The sequence below is a fragment of the Zalophus californianus genome, chromosome X (genome assembly GCF_009762305.2).
Source record: "Zalophus californianus isolate mZalCal1 chromosome X, mZalCal1.pri.v2, whole genome shotgun sequence".
NCBI lineage: Eukaryota > Metazoa > Chordata > Mammalia > Carnivora > Otariidae > Zalophus > Zalophus californianus.
Window position 1 is genome coordinate 101,460,380 of NC_045612.1, and position 19,398 is coordinate 101,479,777.

Below are 19,398 nucleotides of genomic sequence, written 5' to 3' on the forward strand. Positions count from 1 at the left end.
GGTATCTCATTGTGGTTTTGATTTGGATTTCCCTGATGCCAAGTGATGTTGAGCATTTTTTCATGTATCTTTTGGCCATTTAAATGTCTTCTTTGGAGAAATGTCTGTTCATATCTTCTGCCCATCTCGTGATTGAATTATTTGTTCTTTGGGTGTTGAGTTCTGAGAAGTTCTCTATAGAGTTTGAATACCAGCCCTTTATCTGATATGTCATTCGCAAATGTCTTCTCCCATTCTGTAGGTTGCCTTTTAGTTTTGTCGACTGTTTCCTTTGCAGAAGCTTTTTATCTTGATGAAGTCCCAGTAGTTCATTTTTGCTTTTGTTTCCCTTACCTTTGGAGACGTGTTGAACAAGAGGTTGCTGTGGCCGAGATCACAGAGGTTGCTGCCTGTGTTCTCCTCTAGGATTTTGATGGATTCCTGTCTCACATTTAGGTCTTTAATCCATTTTGAATCTCTTTCTGTATGACGTGGATGGAACTAGAGGGTATTAATGCTAAGCGAAATAAGTCAATCAGAGAAAGACAATGATCCTATGATTTCACTCATATGTAGAATTTAAGAAACCAAACAAAGGAGGATAGGGGAAGGGAGGGAAAAATATAAACAAGATGAAATCAGAGAGAGAGACAAACCATAAGAGACTCTTAATTATAGGAAACAAACTGAGGATGGAGTAACTGGGTAATGGGTATTAAGGAGGGCACAGGATGTAATGAACACTGGGTGTTATAGAAGACTGATGAATCACTGAACTCTACCTCTGAAACTAATAATAAACTATGTATTAATTGAATTTAAATAAAAATAAACTAAATGCATGATCCCAAGGGAAAAATTATGCTGTGATGTAGCATCATAAATCAGTTTTGCATTTTCAAAAACTGAGCATAGTGTTAGATTGAAAGGAAGCAAGGGCACGCATGGAGAGCCTAGGAAGGATCTTACATTGTGTGGGCTTTAGCTTGTGCTAGGTAACTTACGTATGAGATACAACATACTTCTTGATCATTTTAGAAGTCCTATGCCTTTCTCAGAATAGAGGGGAAGCTTGGCTTAGCTCTCAGTGGGAGGACTTTATGTCTTGCCCCTGAATACAGATTAGAAGCTGTTATACAGAAAAACATCAACAATTCAGAGACAGAAATGGTTAACTTTTTATTATACAGAAGGAAGCTAAAGGAGGGAGAATATAACCAGGACCTCCCCTAGAATGGAGGCAGACTTGAGGGTGATATTAGAACCCATTGGGTAGCTATTACCATAGCTCTTCAGATAAAAGTATTTCCTGATTGATGAACCTACCTGTGGGCAGTGAGGTAGCTAGTTCAGAAACTATCGACTTGGTAGGTGTTCTTTCAGTTCTAGCTCCTCCCCAATGCTATCCATCTGTGAAACACCTAGAGTGTTTACTCAGGATCCAGATAGCAAAGGAAGAAAGGTACCCAAACATTCTGAATCAAAAGATGGAATAAGAAATTCCATCCATACAATATGTCCACATGTAATGGTGGTCTGGATCTTCAATACTTTATCATGATTTTAAGGGGAACCTGAGACTTTATGTAATGTAAATTATTCATTGAGTAATGCAAAGTAAAGCATACTTTGTTAATATTGTCTCTAAATTGATGAAAAAAGTATCAAAACATGATTATTTCCTAAGTTCTAGCTAGAATTATATTGGTTAATATAACAAAAATAGATCAAATTTATTAATCATTTAGAATGTTTCAGTGTTTATCTTTTTTCTGGATTTAAGAGATTTTGATTTTATGTTTGGCCTGTGCTAAATAGCAAAGGGTTCTTTAATTACAGCATCTATCTATCTATCTATCTATCTATCTATCTATCTATCTATCATCTTCCTTCTTCCCTCCCTACCTCAATCTGTAATAAGATGGATGCTGACTGAGTTTTGGGCAATCTATAATATTATAACATCTCATAAATTAACTGTTTTATACTTCTACCATGCTCATGTTACCTTATCACTTTATTGATAAGCTGACAAATCTTAAAATTTTTATTTCTTCTCATTTAATGTAAGTACAGTTATAATTGTGTAAACAATTAGAGTTGTGTTAAGTATATAAACACATATATTCACATATGGTTTAAAGTTTGTGTATAACTACATATACATACACACACACACACACACACACACATTGTACTTAATGTATTTTTCTTTTCCTAATTTATACCTATATATATATATTAGGGAAAGTATACTGTTGATTAGTGGTTTTGACTTTGAAACCAGACAAACCTGGTTTATTTTTTTTTGAAGATTTTATTTATTTATTCATGAGAGACAGAGGGGGAGAGAGAGAGAGAAGCAGAGGGAGAAGCAGGCTCCCAAGGAGCAGGGAGCCCAATGCGGGACTCGATCCCAGGACTCTGGGATCATGACCTGAGCCGAAGGCAGATGCTTAACCATCTGAGCCACCCAGGCACCCCAAACCTAGTTTAAAATCCTGACTCTACTATTTACTAGGTTCTTGAGTCTGAGCAGATTAGTTGGCCTTTTTTTGTAGCCTCAGTTTCCTCGACTGTAAATGAGATTAAAAATGCTTATCTCATAGGTGTATTGTAAGAATTGAGAATGATAATATGGGTAATCATTATTAGAGTCTCTGATACATACTAAATATGCAGAATTTTTTTAGTGAGATAAGTGACATGATATAATTTAAAATATCAACTGCTGTGGGTAATGATACTATTTTCTGCAAAGGCAAATGCTAGCACACACAGAGTATCCTTCAAAGTCAGTATACATGAACTCTCCTTGGTTTCTCCAAGTACCATCTCTGTTACCATGGGCAGGTTACTTAGTCTCTATGTTTTGTCATTTCCTTACCTTAAAAAAAAATGACTTTAACAACAAAAACCTTGCAAGTCTGATGTGAGTATTCAGTGTAGTGTGTGTGTGTGTGTGTGTGTGTGTGTGTGTGTGTGTGTAGTTTCTGTCAAAATATCATACATGTAGTAGTAAGATTTTATTTTCAAGATCATCATCACATTCTACTCTGTATCGTCACATTTTCACAACTTGTTAATATTTGTAATTAGCAGTGTTATTTAGTTTGCTGACAACTTAGGAAAACATAATGACAAAGTTTAAAATAATGAAATGATTCTCTTCTTTTGCCTTTTGATAGTTTTTGACACTTTGCCACCCATGCGCTACCAGGAGACCATGAGTACCATCCTGACATGGATCCAGCAGTCAGAAACCAAACTCTCTATACCTCAGGTCACTGTCACTGAATATGACATCATGGAAAAGAGACTGGGAGAGTTACAGGTCTGTGAATATGTGTATGTCTTAAACAATATAGGGCAGATCTCATCTATCAAGCAGTCACATTGGTGTGATGTGAAAATAATAGAAATAAAATAATCATGGCAAGTATGATAGTTTACCAGTTGCAAAAGTGAAGATAAGATTTAAAAAATGTAATCTTTTATGCATTTGTGCCTTCTCTCCATAAGACAAAAACTCTATCTTTAAAGACAATGATATGGTCTATCTATGAAGTATATTCTTTCCCGTTTAGTATGTGTTTTCAGACAATGATTTTGATTATTATAAAAGTTGTGGTATTATTCCCCCCTCCTTTGCTTGCTAATTTATAACTCCTTTCACATTTCCAAACAAAGTGGTAAAATCTGTGTAGTTATAAAACAAATTTTAAACATTAGCCTTATGTAATATCATAATTAATTTTTTGAGTTCTATTAGCTACATTTTAGCAGCTTTATATCACATAGAAAATACTAATGTGGTAAATGAAAGAAATAATTTGTAAGAGAATTCAGAATACTTTTCCTACTAATTCTGAAAAGCTTGTGCTTTATATCCAATCACATTTTATTTTTTAGGTCAAGAAAGCATTTATTAATTATATTTAGGAGCTGAGATAGGTCTACATTTTGAGAATTAAGAAAAAAATAAAAATTTAACTTTTATATGAAGAGTTCTTTTTCAAGAATTAAATATTATTTCTTAAAGTTATGTTAGAACTATTTCTTCAAAGAGATCTCCATTTAAACATTCTTCAGTATCTATTGCCCTATTTAGACTGACTGTTTGTTTCTCTACTAACACATCAAGCAACCTGTAACTGTTTGATCTTGTTTTTTTATGTTGTTTTTAATACTTGGGATGATTCCAAAATTTACTTTGAAGAATATGTGACTTAATAGAACTATCAGCTTAAAACGAGTACAAAGAATACAGCAACTAGAGGAGTAGATTGAGTATACACAAAATTGTGTGTAGATGTTTCTTCTACTGAAGAAACATTGAAGAGAAAAATTACTTACAAATATTATTGAGAAATTGTATTAAGTAGCCAAGAAAATGTAGTTGGAACTTTGTGTCAAATGTTATACCAAAACAAAATACCACATATATTAAAAAGTTCAAAAATATTTTAATAAGCACAGATTTTGGAGAAATTTTTAAGTAAAATATTTAAAAACATGTAAGAGAGAAGCGCACAAATCAATGGACATAATTACAAATATGGTAAAAATACCGGACAATTTAAAAGAAAGATGAGACCAAGGAAAAAAATTTGTCTGAGTAAGGGAGAGAGTCATTAATAAGGAAGTCACAAAGAGAGACATAAACAGCCATTAAACCTATGAAAAATTATAACTCAAATTGTAGAGGATGAAGTACAGATGTATAAAATGAAATACTATTTTTCACATCTCAGTTGCAAACAAAAAGATATAATAAGTGCAGGTCTGGCCGCAAGGAGCTACCTTCTCACTCTCTGGTGGGAATGTAAATTGAATTAAAATTTTGCTGAGGAAACTTTTCAATACTTCCTAATAACATACAAAATAATTAATTGTATTATACATTTGAATACTATTTTCATGAAGTCTGTATCTTAGGCGGTAATCAGAATACATGAAAAAATAGAAAAATAGATGCAGATAGATAGATGGGTAGATGATAAACATAATTTACAGGGGTGGAAAACTAGAAGTTAATTTGTAGAGCTAATAATGGGAAATGGTTAAATGAGCCAGAGAAGCCATTAAAATTTATGTTTTTGAAAAATACCTAATGATGTGGGGAAAGGCTCACAAAAAAAGGCCTAACTCAAAATGTAGTTACATGCATGCTGGGTATTGTCTAAATAATAAATCAAATTTAATGAAGTAAAATTAAAGCAAAAAATTTAAAATACCACAGAATAGGCATAAGATATTATACAACTATAAAAGGTATGTATTTGGCATATTTGGGGAATATTATAGATCACATTGTAAAAGAAGGAATTATTGTGTATGTGTGTATATAATATGTTCACATATTCAATGTTGAGTTATAGAAACATGAAGTTTACATAAAATAATATATAAATGGATAATTTGTTTAATGTTTTATCTTGAACCTTTCTTACTTTATAACCAGAAAGTAATAAATAGCGAGTGGAGAAACCCTAAAATGGATATTCTGTTATAAGTGATTGCACAGGTTACACAGGACAATTGTAAAACCAACTTTAGAAATTCTCCCCCAAATTATCCTAAATTTCACTATAACACTAAAAAATGTATAAAATATGGAACTTTACTTAATTGGCATTCGTAGACCATCCGTGTGTTAACTTACTCAGTTTTGTTATCCCAGGTATCTATATGATTTAGTTATGTTTTTACCTAGAGAACATTAGAAGGTGTCTTATAAAGACTCTGTGTAATTAAGGTCCCTAACTATATCATAAATACAGTTACTGATATGCAGATGTGATACAATAAAATTAGATGTGCTAAAACTCTGGTTCATACAGAGTTGGGTTATATTTGACATTGTTCGTAAAAACAGGCATAGATTTTTAAATAAAATATTACTGTGCAAATTACTCTTAGGATAAACAGTAGAATTTGAATCACTATTAGTTATTCTGTAACTGATGGCACATCTATATTTTTAGATGTTTGAATCACATAGCTTTCACTGTAAATACATTTAAGTGAAACTCGTGAGTGAAACTGTGCAATGAAACTTGTTATTATTCATCAGTTAGTATACATGTACTTTCCTTTTTTAATTTGGAGGCTTTACAAAGCTCTCTGCAAGAACAACAAAGTGGCCTAAACTATCTCAGCACCACTGTGAAAGAGATGTCAAAGAAAGCTCCACTGTCTGATATTAGCCGGAAGTATCAATCAGAATTTGAAGAGATTGAGGGTCGCTGGAAGAAGCTGTCTTCCCAGTTGGTTGAACTTTGCCAGAAGCTAGAGGAGCAAATGGCTAAACTTCGAAAAATTCAGGTAATTCAAGATTGGACTTTTGGACTCATTTTTTTCTTTGCTTGTTTCTCCCCTAATGATGTGTTATAAAAGGCAAATAGATATTTAACTTCCATTGTTCTTCAAAGTCAGTGATAAGCTCAAAAGACACACGTTTTTCTCAAATGAGTGTATTTTGCTTATTTCTTTTAAGAAACAGTAATTGAGAATTGCCCTTTCTAGATTTTCCTGAGAATTCTCTTTTTTTTGGCCACCAGTACTGATAGGACTTAAGTATATTTTTGGCTTAATTATTTTGAAAACCAGTCTCTCCTTCAGTCTGCTTGTCCTTTAAAATGTAGACATCACTTAGCTTATGAATAGATAAAAAGTTATCTATCATGTGATAAAGTCATATCATTTTATCTGCATATTTTACTTAAAATTGTATATATAAATTTGACCTCATTACCTTCCACAGACCAGCTCCTACTGACTTAATTTGTTTGAATAGTGTCACCATGCTCCTAATCACCCAAGCTGAAAACCGTAAACCAACAAATAACATTCTAGTCTAAAGTCTAAAATATTTGCTGAGATAGGTAATACCTCTCTTATGGGGCAAATTATTGTGAAGAATATTAATGCTGGGATGAATCTTTGACAGTATCATGGCATGATGGAAAGCATTGGCACAAGATACTTCTGGTTTTAAGTCCCAGTCCAGCTACTAGTTGTTTTTACCTCTTGCAAACCAAAAAAATGAGTCCTAAAACCTTCTGTAAAGCACAAGGTACATATGAACATGTCTCTACATATAAGTATATGTGCACACACACATACACGCAAACACATTTTTGCCAGTACCAGTGGTAAAAGAGGGTATAAATACATGGTCCTTGCCAACAAGGAGCCCACATTCTAGTGAAGCGAAAAGGTGTGTTAGCTCCTCATCGCTGCTGTAACGAATTACTGCAAATTTAGTAGCTTAAAACGGCACAAATTTATTAACTTACAGTTCTGGAGGTCAAAAGTCCAAAATCAGCCACAGGGGGCTAAAATCAAGGCGTAGGCACGGCTGTGTCTTTTCTGGAGTCTTGAGCAAAAAAATCTGCTGCCTTGTCCTCGTTAGCTTCTGGAAATGACATTTCTCCCCTGACAGCCACATCCTCTGTCTTCGGCGTCAGCAGTGCAGCATCTTAGAGCCTCTCTCCCTAGCGCTTGCACTCCTGACCCTCTCTTAATAAGGACCCTTGCAGTTACACTGTGCCTGGCTAGATAACCCAGGATAACCTCTCCGTTTCAAGATACTTCATCTCATCTGCAAAGTCTTTTTTGCCACGTAAGGGAACATATTCACAGGTTCCAGGGATGAGGGCATGACCATCTTGGGGAAGTCATTATTCAGCCAACACGGGAAGTAAATTAAACAGTATGGTAAAGATTACCACAAGAGACAGAGAAGAAATCCAACATAAACTGGGCAAAGGGGCTATGAAATGTTCTTGGAACATGGGTTATCTAGGCTGCACCTTGAACAAGTAGAATTTAGTCAGCTGATAAAGAGGGAGAGAAGGTACCTGACACAATGCAGCCATATGTTCACTTAGCCAGAAGGGGTTCAGTCTTGGAGAGATGAAAATATGTTTGGAGATTAAATAATACATATGATTAGGAAAAGGATCTAGGAGTAGATAATGAACGGTCCCAGATGCCATGCTTTGGAATATGAATTACACCCTAATGGTCTTGGGATTAAAAAAGAAGAATTTCGAACTATTACTGCTATTTTAAAGGGTGAAAGATAGGATAATATTTGTGTTTTCAAAGCATCGCTGTGATAAGAAGAAGGAGGAGTTAAGAAAAATACTGACACCCAGGTGGAGAATGGATTAGGTTAGGGAAAGATTGAGGCAGACACCAAAAAGAGCTAATGCGGTCATCAGGGAGCCAATAATATGATCTGAACTAGGACAGTGGCGAGATGGAAGAAACGTGAAACCAGACTCAAGAGATATCAGCAAGATGATAATGTTGAAATCTGAGGTTCTTAGATTTAGTCAAATGCTTTTTAAAAAAGCGTTAGTATTAATCATATTGAAGGGGAAGCTTTCTGGCAAGCACATATTTTCAATAGAAACTTAATTAAGGGAGGAAATAGCACATCTGGGCAGCAGATTTGAATTGTGTGGGAAATAAAGGAGCTCAAAAATCATACATTTGAAAAGTAGCCAAAAAAAAAAAAAAAAAAAACAGTTGGGGGGAAGAAAAAGCAATATGTGAAAGAATAATGGGAGGTGCTTGGCTATTTATAAATGATAAAAGATGACATTTTTCACCTGATAATTACTTCAGCCTGGTCAGACAAATAAGAAATTAAAATCAGAAGTTTTCTCTTCAAAGATGACAAAATCTTATATTCTGAAAAGTTCCCAACTGGAGGGACTATTTAAACTGTCAATTGTAGAAAACAATTTGTGGAAGATCAGGTTTAGGGAGTTTATAAAGACATCATTACATTGAGTTTATTGTTCATAGTTTGTTTTATGTACTGTAAGGGCACATTGTTAGTATTATCATGAGTTGTTTTGTAACTTTAAATTTCTCTAGAGGGGGATATGATTTAATGTTCTCAAGAGTAACATCATAAAACCACATTTGGTAGTAATTTTTTATTTTTAACAATAGCAGACTTCATACACCAGTGCTCATACTGTAGACCATAAAAATGCAGTCTTAGTAAAAATATTCTTTTCCTGAAGAGCTACTTAGAGACATCCTTCAAACACAGGAATTGTTCCTGGGCTTGTGTTCATAAATATCACTGTGATGAATTGTGTTAAGAGAACTCAGTACCCCAATAAAGCTTAAAATGGGTCTCTGATTCCAGAATCACATAAAAACTCTGAAGAAATGGATGGCTGAAGTTGATGTTTTCCTGAAGGAGGAATGGCCTGCCCTTGGGGATTCAGAAATTCTGAAAAGACAGCTGAAACAGTGCAGGGTAAGATTTTTATATGACCCTTATCATATGAAGACTTTTATATGGAAGTTACGATTTGGTTTCATCAGTGGTCCTTAACCAGAGTGATTTTGCTCCCCTGGAGGACATTTAGCAACCTCTAGAGACATTTTTGTGACAACTTGGAGTGCGGTGGATGCTATTAGTGTGTAGTGGATAGAGACCAGGAATGCTCTGTACATATTCTACAGTACAGAGAGACAGAAGAGCCTTTCACAACAAAAATTAGCCGGTCTAAAATGATACTTGTGCCAGTGTTGAGAGACCGGGTTAAATAAATGAGGAACAGAAAAAGATTATCTTTTACTCAACACTCATAAGATTATTTTACTATAAAATACAGTTTCATTTAAAGGCAAAATCCTTTGAGCTATTTGTTATATCCTACTGCAAATTATTAGTCATACTGGGTTTCTCTGCCCAGGCATACTGCACTGGACATAATTTTATACAATACGGATTTTTGAAATAATATTCATTATACCATTGTCATGCAGTGGAAAGAAAGTAATCTAGCTCTTTAAAGAATTTTCTTTGCAAATACAAGCTAAGAAAAAAGAAAACAAACCCAGCTTACAAATAACTTTCACACCCATCATGCTATAAACAATTGCTGCAATATCTTGTATTTGAAAACCAAAATCATTTCAAGAATAGTAATGTATAAAGCCCATCATTTTCACACATTTTTCTAACAAGGAATATTAGATTTATTTCCTTGTGTGTCTGATCTAAGCAGAATATAGATAATTCCCTACTCGATTCACACCAGGAAAACCACTGAATAGTTACAGCCAGACTGAGACATGGATAGGTCTATATCTACAGGTGGGTGCGTATCAGATTTTAAGTTCTTTAAAATCTTTTAAGGAAATAAAGATTTTAATTCATGGATAATGTCCTGAGTCCTGATTATATGTTTCCTATCTATGTGGTATTTCTAGTATGTTGTGGTGATGTTTGCAGCTAGCTTACATGGAATTATTTCCTTAGCTTTTAGTCAATGATATTCAGACGATTCAGCCCAGTCTCAACAGTGTCAGTGAAGGTGTGCAAAAGCTGAAGACTGAAGCGGAGCCGGAGTTTGCTGGCAGACTTGAGACAGAACTCCGAGAACTTAACACTCAGTGGGATTACGTGTGCCATCAGGTACGTACAGCCTCTTTCACTGTGCCTTGTCTCTGTTTGATTAAGTAAGATTTTCTTCATGTCTCCCTTGACCACTGCCCTTTTTGAAAGTTTAAACTCTGAATATGTTGATGCTTTAAAGCCTGGTGAGTTCAAACTTGCGTTTGTCTACCATAAAAAACAAACAAACAAACAAACACTTTTATAGTAGCGATTTTAAATAGTATCTCTTCATCTTACTGGGATCCTAAAATGACCTTCTCGAAGATGGAACATGCTGAACAGTAATGTCCTGTTTTTAAGTGTGATTTTCATTGGATGTTTTCTTCATTGCATAACTTTATGATAGTAATTGGATTAGCAGAACATACTCTACACTTGTAGACTTGGTATGGGGATAAAAGAATGACTCATCTATGTGTATGTACAAATATGATAATTTTCACTTCTGATTATTAAGATAGGCAAGTTTGGCTTCTTCATTATATTTATTTCAGTAAATGAATTAAGATTGGAAATAGTTAAAGAAAGCTCAATGGGGGAAATAAAACACAAAATAACTCTATGATCACATCTGAGTTCCTCATTTTTATGCAGCAGAATGTTCTATAAACATTGATTTTCAATTTCAAGATCACATTATGAAAAAGTAAATATTATATACACAAGTAGTGTATATCTAATACTTCTTGTTCAAAAGATGAAATTTTGACCTAAAGCAGTGGTTATTGTTCAATACACCTGTACCTTTTTTGAAGTTAATAAGCGGTTTCTTCTTACACGTATTAGAGGCAGTCTTTCATTATTTATAAGTAACCTTTCAAAGTTGAAAAGAAGTCACGCCACAAGGCAAACGTTAAATTTGAAAAAGGAAAAAAAACTGAGAGAAGTAAAAGGCAAGGCCAGTCACCCTGCTAATACTGTCACTGGCAAATGCTCAACAGTTCTAGTAAGTCACAGATAAGATAGCCCTGGGTCAGCTAGCTTACATTCTTCTCAGGAGTAAGCCAGTTCTGGAAGGAATGGTCAGGAAAAAAGTATTACTTAGGTAATAGATTATACCATTTATGTTTTCCTGGAAGGCCAGAATGAAAGGTATTTGTTTGTTGAATGTTTCTAACAGGATGAATAGAAAGAATAACACCAATTAGGGCAAGGGGGAAAACAACAGCAATATATATATATATATATATATATATATATATATATATATATAATCATCAATATTACTGAGACCTCTAGGTTTTTACATGTTGGAGGAGTATAATTTTTAAAGTATCTCTGGTCTTAAAACATCCTTGTTCAAGACCTTCTTTCTCCACTAAAATATACCACAGACTTGTCATTTAAAGAGAAGTGTTGTAAACACATTAGCCTGCTGTGTAACAAAAACCCCATAGATCCTATCCATGTTTTCAAACCATTCTAGAATGTTTTATGTCTCTCTGCTTCTCTTTGGACTATCATACCGTGTAATGCTCTGACGTGATTGCCAAATGACCTACGCTTCTTTAGGAAAGTATCATACACTCAAGAAGACAAGCAAGACAATACAGTCTTCCCAAGCAGTGAAGCAAAGCTTGGGTGTTGGGCCTAATTCAGGGCTCCAGAGGGAACGGGAAAGAAATTGTAAATCTCTGCATTGCAGACATGGCTACATACAAAATGGGGTGTGATATTCTTTCTTGGGTTAAAATTAACTCATTTGTTTTTAGATGGCAGAGTCTGGAAAAAAGCATAAATAATTAGAGACAAAATTGTCCAAATGCCTGATATACTTGGAAATACTTGGAGATCCCATGATTTGATTTTGTAGGTATAAAATGGTTGGCATTTTAAATTCTAAAATTTCTGTAGCCAAATTAAAAAAACAAGACTTTAGTTGTTTCTAAAATAAAGGATAATCATTATTAAAATAACTCACAATATGTTAAGAAAAAAGAAAAAGAAGAAGAGAGCAGGAGGGGAAGAATGAAGGGGAGTAAGTCGGGGGGGGGAGACGAACCATGAGAGACGATGGACTCTGAAAAACAAACTGAGGGTTCTAGAGGGGAGGAGGGTGGGGGGATGGGTTAGCCTGGTGATGGGTATTAAAGAGGGCACATTCTGCATGTAGCACTGGGTGTTATGCACAAACAATGAATCATGGAACACTACATCAAAAACTAATGATGTAATATATGGTGATTAACATAACAATAAAAAATTTTAAAAAAATAACTCACAAATTAGTGAACCATACTCAAAAGAAGGAAGATAGAGAAGGAGTTTCATAATTATACATGTCTTTACATTATTGTGTTACATAGTTATTAAGGAAACTAATCATATGCATGCAAATGCATAATTTATTTAGAGACAATTTTTACTATTTCTTCACTACTTATTAGAATATTTACTTCAGTATATATTATTAAACATTTTGTAACAGATGTAAGTTGGAAGAAAATAAACATAATAAATGTCTATCTTCATGGAGGGTATAGTTTAGTAGAGAAGATGGAAAGTAAATGAGTTAACAGAATATCACACAAATGCCTAATTTTAATGTTGATAAATGCTCTGAAGTAAGCAATTACAATGCTCTGAATGAGACTAAAGGAGCAGGGAACCTGCTTTTTACTGGGTCTTCAGGAAAGTATTTTCTGAAGAGGTGGAATTAAAAGCTGAGGCCTGATTAAGTGCAAAGAGCCTGGCCCCTGGGCGTGTGGACGAGGGAGAGTCTAGATACACAATGAAGTGGGAGAAACTGCCGAGGTGGGAGAGAAGAGTGTGTGTACAGGAGGAGCATAGGGGAAGCCTCTAAGTGGGGCAGCATGAGCCAGGAGAAGCCTGGTGGGAAAGAAGTCATGAACTGTCTCAATAAGTCACAGTGAGGATTTAGTATGCGCATCAAGCACACTGGGAAGCTATTAGGCTTTTACATAGAGAAGCAGCATCACCTCAAGTGAGCGTTGAAAACTTTGCTCTATACTCCTTTGTATGAAGAATAGCCTGAAGGGGCACAAGTGGAAGCAGGTGGGAATTGCAGTTGTCCAGGTAGGAAGTAATACTGCCAAAGAACAGGGAGGGCGTTAGTGGAGATCGGGAGACATGAGGAAATTTGAAATACATAATCCTCTTGTGACATGATGTCTGGTTCACTGTCCAAACCTCTCGTGTTCTTTTTCCAAGTTCTTCCATTGAGATGGAGGTGATTTCAATACTTGTTGCTCTGTCTCTCATTACTGTTTATTTTTATTTACGTGTATTTTCCCACTATACTGTAATGAACATGTGGAAGGGATACGTTATTGTGGGCAAACTGGACCAAAATGCTTGTGGGACTCAAAGTTTGTTGAAACTCTATCCTCCATGGTCTGTCTCCAGCAAGCTTACTTCACTCAGTGTGCTCAACATTATGTAACATAGTCTTATTTTTTTTTCTTATTTTTGCCAATTAGGCAAGTTCTTGTTATATTTTTTTTATCAGGGATTCTACACTCACACCCACCTTTGACCATTATTCCTTTTCTAACATGACACTTTCTTCATTTAATCAGATCCTGTGAGGAATGATGTATTTGCTGGTAAAAAGAGCTTGCCTCAAGTCGAGAGGCTGAGAGAAGGGATCAGTTTATTCAGTTTCCTGTTTGAAGCTACAGTGTTAAGCACAGTGCCTTTAACTAATGACAGAAAGACTAGGGGCTCAGGAAGGAACAAAATTGAACAAAATACTTCCATTTTGGTCAAGTTTACTTTGGAGAAGTAGACAATCAGAAATGTATCTGGAATTCAAGTGGGATACTTGAACTGGGCATATAAACGATGCAAAAATAAAGATATCATTTATATAAGAAAACTCCTATCTCACAGTGGAAAGATTGTCCAGACCCACTTCCCTGAAATGCTTGGCTAATAAAATTTAAAACTCTTACAGTTGGAGAAGGATTATCATGGATAGAGAGGCAAGCATAGTGTGTAAAACCAGAAGCTCTGGAACCATATTGCCTCGGTTTAGATCTTGTCCCCACCATAAACTCCTTGTGTGATCCTGGAAAAGTTGCTTATTCTCTCTATGCTTCAGTTTCCCAGCCTATATAATGTGATGATATTAACATCTACTTTATAAGAATTTTATGATCAAATGGGTAAATTATTTGAGAGAGAGTGAGAGAGAAAGTGAGAGAGAGAGAGAATGGGGAGGGGCAGAGGGAGAGAGAGAGAGAGAGAGAGAGAGAGAGTCCTCTAGCAGACTCCCTGCTGAGTGCAGAGCCCGATGATGCAGGGATCTATCCCACAACCCTGAGATCATGACCTGCACCAAAATCAGGAGTCAGATGCTCAACCGATGGAACCACCTGGATACCCCAAATGAGTTAATCTTTGTAAAGTGTGTAGACGAGTACCTAGCACAGAGTAACCACTATGTACATGCTTGGTAAAGAAAATAAATGGACGTGAAATAGACATAAACTTGCATGTATAAAATTATAAAATATGTGTCATTTCTAAATAAATAGTGCATAATTATATATTTTAATTAATAGTAGCTATAAATTTATAATAGTTACCAAGAAACACTGGATCTAGAGATTAGGAGGATGTCATTCTGGTAACATAAAAATCTGTCTTTTTCTCACTCAGTACAGCTTTTGGGTGCAATCATCCACAGATTCCTGGGTCCCTCTTCATTATTTCTTAAATGTTTTAACAGCTGACTTACTGTCATTCCTGTCATAATTGTTGGGGATTTCAGTATCTTCTCAGATGATGCTTCCAGCTCCTGAGCCCTCAGTTCTTTGATAGCTCCTCCAATGATTTTTGTCTTCCACTCTACCGCCGCTGCCCATTCCCAGCCTCTTAACGTAGAAGTTGTCATTACCAGATACTTCTCCATAATATCATCCTCAGGTACCCCGCTCAGCAGGCATCACTACCTTCCTTTCCAGCTCATTCCCCTAGTAATTCAACCTAAAAATTCTTCCATCCTCACGAAATGCATAATCCAATATTTTTACCAGCTTCTGATTAGAGAAGCACTTCGTCTTCTCTTTGTCATTTCTTACTCAAGGGAGGTTCTGTACTGTATGCTGGCTATCTGTAATCCATCATTAAAGGCACCCCTTGTGTTTTCTCTCACCTCTTTGTGCTCTCCGGTCTTTCTGTAACATACCCATATGGCAGCACCCTACCTAGGTCAGATTCACTTTCCTGCTGATGCTGTGCCTGCACTGGGGAGGATGAATATGGCTAAAGGAAAACACATATCATGCTGAGTAGTCTCACTTGGAAATCATGAGTGCAAACCTCAAGTAGCCCATTGTGCTGACTGGTAATCTTATTACATTTTTCATATCCATTCATAGCCCCACTCCTCTGAGGAATATTTCACAGATTTCTTCAGATTTCTACCAGTTCTTCTTCCCTCCTTACTCTATGGCAATTAACTAGCTTCCCATTTCTTCTTCTTCTTTCTTTTCTTCCTTTTTAATTAAGCTTCCCATTTCACTGAAAAAAAAAATAGAAACATTCAGAAGGGTACTTGCACATACTCCCACAGACCTGCATATTAGTTCATGGACTGTTTTCCCACTGTTAATATGAGTGACCTGTCTGTGCTCCTATCTAAGGCCAGCATTTCCACTTTTTTTTTAAATAAAGGTTTAATTTATTTATCCGAGAGAATGAGAGAGAGAGAGGTACCACGAGTGGGGGGAGGGGAGGGAGTAGAGGGAGAAGCAGACCCCCTACTGAGCAGGGAGCCCAATGTGGGACTCGATCCCAGGACCCTGGGATCATGACCTGAGCTGAAGGCAGACGCTTAACCAACTGAGCCACCCAGGCACCCATAAGGCCAGCCTTTCCACTTATATGTTGGACACCATCCTCTTTTTTCAGCACACAGACATTATGCCACCTATTGAACATCCTCCTACCTCCTACATCAAAATATATTTCTTTCGTCTATTGGATCATTTCCATCAGTAGGGAATTATGCTGCAATATCTCCTGCCGTTAAAAAAAGATAGCCACTTGAAGTGCTTGGCTGGCTCAGTCGGTGGAACATATGAGTCTTGATCTTGGGGTTCTTTTTTTTTTGATCTTGGGGTTCTAAGTTCAAGCCCCATATTGGGTGTAGAGATTACTTAAAAATAAAATTTAAAAACATACGTACTGAATGGAGCACTGGGTGTAACAATGAATCATGGAACACTACATCAAAAACTAATGATGTAATGTATGGTGATTAACATAACATAATAAAATAAAATTTAAAAAAAATACTCCCTTTGCCATACATTTCCTCCTCCCCACCTCTCCGTTTCCATTCCCCTTTACAGAAACTCTTTCCATACCACTCTTCCCGTTCTCTCTTGAATGCTCCCTAATCAAACTTTAGTCATCATCACTACCCTGAAACAGTTTTTGTCATGATCACCAGTGAATTCACATAATTAAATCCATTGTTTAGTCTTTATTTTTGTTTGATTGGCTTCTATATCATCACTTTCTGTTGGTTCCCTCTTAGTTTGCCTTCAGTTTCCATAACCACTCTTAATACCTTTGGTGATTCCTTTGCCTTGGCCTCTAAACTTGGAATCATTTTAGGGCTCCTTCTTTTGACTTCTCTTCCTTGTCACCACTTACTCCTTTGGTAAACTCATTCAGATTTATGGCTTTAAATGTTATCTATAAGTTGGTGCTTCAACAATTTTGTTATAATCTGGACCTCTTCCTAAATTCTAAATCTGCATATCCATCTCCCAACTCAATACCTCCATGTTAATGAATAGATATACTAAATCTAGCATGTACCCCAAATTCCTTACATACTGTTCAATCTGCTACCCTAATAGTCTTCCTGGTACAACAAATGACAACTCCATCTTTCCATTTATCCAAGCCAAAACCCTTGAGTCTAGTCTTGTCATCTCTTTCTGCCTTTGTGGGAGATGTGCAATCCAGCACCATATGCCAGGGTACTTGGGAGGAGTCTCACCCACCTATGAATCAAGTAATAGTCATACCTCATTCCTGCCTGTGTACCTTGCAGTAGTCCATTAACCAGCTTCAGCCCCTTTCAGCCATGGTCTGGTAGCCCCTGAAGAGAACACTGACTTAGACAATCATCCATGGAAAAGAGAGCCTTAGTGGAAGTCTAAGAGTCTATTAGAGAAGATACAATGCACTGTTGGAACAAAAAAATCCAAGACTGGATGCATTGGAGAGGGTAAGAGGAAAGGTTTGACTTTACTTGCATCACTTCTCCCCCAAGGCTGCATAGCTCCATGTCAAGAGAGCCCTTCTCAGAATCAGGATTTCTCCCATGTGGAAAAGTGAGACCATGTGAGAGAGTGCCCAGCTTTCCTAGCTATGTGGGATGTTGCCGAAGAAGCATATTTCTCTCTCTCCTAGCCACAGTACTAAGTTGTGAACTATACTACTGAGGGGTAATGAGCAGCTGAAAGAACAGCCACCAGGTCTTGGAATTGTATTAAAAGTACACAGATCATATTAATATCACTGACTTCATCAGGAGGTCCACCCACCAGCTGCTGGGGTCACTCTGCCCAGTGATCTCCCCAATTTCCCACAGCACTACCAGTGTCCTATATGACACAGCCACATACATCCCAATACTGTGGCTGGCTTCCAGTGCATACTCTTAATGGTGGCAAGTACAAGCTTTTGTAAGAAGCTAATGAGCATGTACAGAAGGTTGACCTAAATCTGCAGGCCTTGGAGAGACCACAAACCTGGCATTTAGCACCACTCTTGGGAAAGCAAAAGGGAGGCTGTCAATACCTTGTCTGGTTTTTTGCAGGATAAAGAGAAGCCATACAAGCTTAAGAATTCTGCCACAAGAGAGAGCCAGAATTGTGGAACTGTCGTATTCATAGAGGGTCTCAGATAGCCTCAGAATCCCTAGCAGGGTTGACAGAAGGCATTTCTCTTTCGATGGCAGATAGTAAAGACTGGAGGAGGTGACTTTTACTGTGAATGCAAAGACCATGTTGCCAGACTTCAAGGAACATGGAGAATCAAGAAATCATGCTACTACCAAAGGGTCATAATAATTTTCCAGTAACCAGCCTCAAGGACATGGAGATCTACTGTTCATCTGTTAAAGACTTGAAAATAGTTATTCTAAGGAAACTCAATGAGCTGTAGGAAAACAAAGACTATCCAATTAAATTAGGAAACCAATACATGAACAAAATGAAAAATTTGTAAAAAAAAGAAATAGAAATCATAAAAAAATAACAAATCTGAGAGCTGAAGAATACAATGAAAGAAGTGGAAAAAGTAATAAAGAGCATTAATAGAATGGATCAAATGGAAGAAGAAAATCTGTGAAGATAGGACCTTTAAAATTGGTCAGAGGAGAATGAAAAGAAAAAGTGAAAAAAAACCTATGTGCCCTATGGAATACTATCAAGAGAAGTAATTTATGAATTACTTGACTTGAAAAAGTCATTTATTTTATCAGCAAAATAAGCTTATTTGTGAAGAGTAGAGGAGATGCAATTTGGGACAGTTAAACTATGGCAAACCATAGGCACATCTGAAAAGACAAAAGCAAGGTCAGCTTTTATTGGATTTCAGGGTGAAATTGGGGAAGGTTGTTTTGAACAAAAGTTTATCAGAGGAGGACAAGAATGTAAGGATGTGGCAATTTCTCATTGGTTGCGGGCATTGTTTAGCACATTGTTCCTGGGGTAGGAAGAGAGCTTCCTTCTTTCTGCTGGTTATGTAGGCTGCAGGGAGTGGTACATGTGTGACGGCTCCCCCTTTAGGGCTTTATGACTCTATTTTAAATGAGGTTTCCTATACTCATTTTCATACTTTTTGCCTACAAGGGAACCTCATAAAGCTTTCATTGGATTTCTCAGCAGAAACCTTACATGCCTGGAGAGAGTGAGAATATATATTTAAAGTGCTGAAAGAAAAAAAATGCTAACCAAGAATATACTATCTGGCCAAGTAGTCTTGCAAAACTG

At 36.3% G+C, this 19,398-nt stretch overlaps 1 protein-coding gene across 2 annotated transcripts in view; it reads left to right on the forward strand.

Annotated features, from left to right (window-relative positions):
* DMD (dystrophin) overlaps nt 1-19,398 on the forward strand; it is a 2,214,577-nt gene that overhangs the window by 860,755 nt on the left and 1,334,424 nt on the right. For both annotated transcript variants that reach the window (XM_027607979.2, XM_027607980.2), the window contains exons 22-25: nt 3,168-3,313; nt 6,091-6,306; nt 9,155-9,268; nt 10,280-10,435. In XM_027607979.2, coding sequence (XP_027463780.1) covers nt 3,168-3,313; nt 6,091-6,306; nt 9,155-9,268; nt 10,280-10,435 — 632 coding nt within the window. The remainder of the gene's footprint in view (nt 1-3,167; nt 3,314-6,090; nt 6,307-9,154; nt 9,269-10,279; nt 10,436-19,398) is intronic.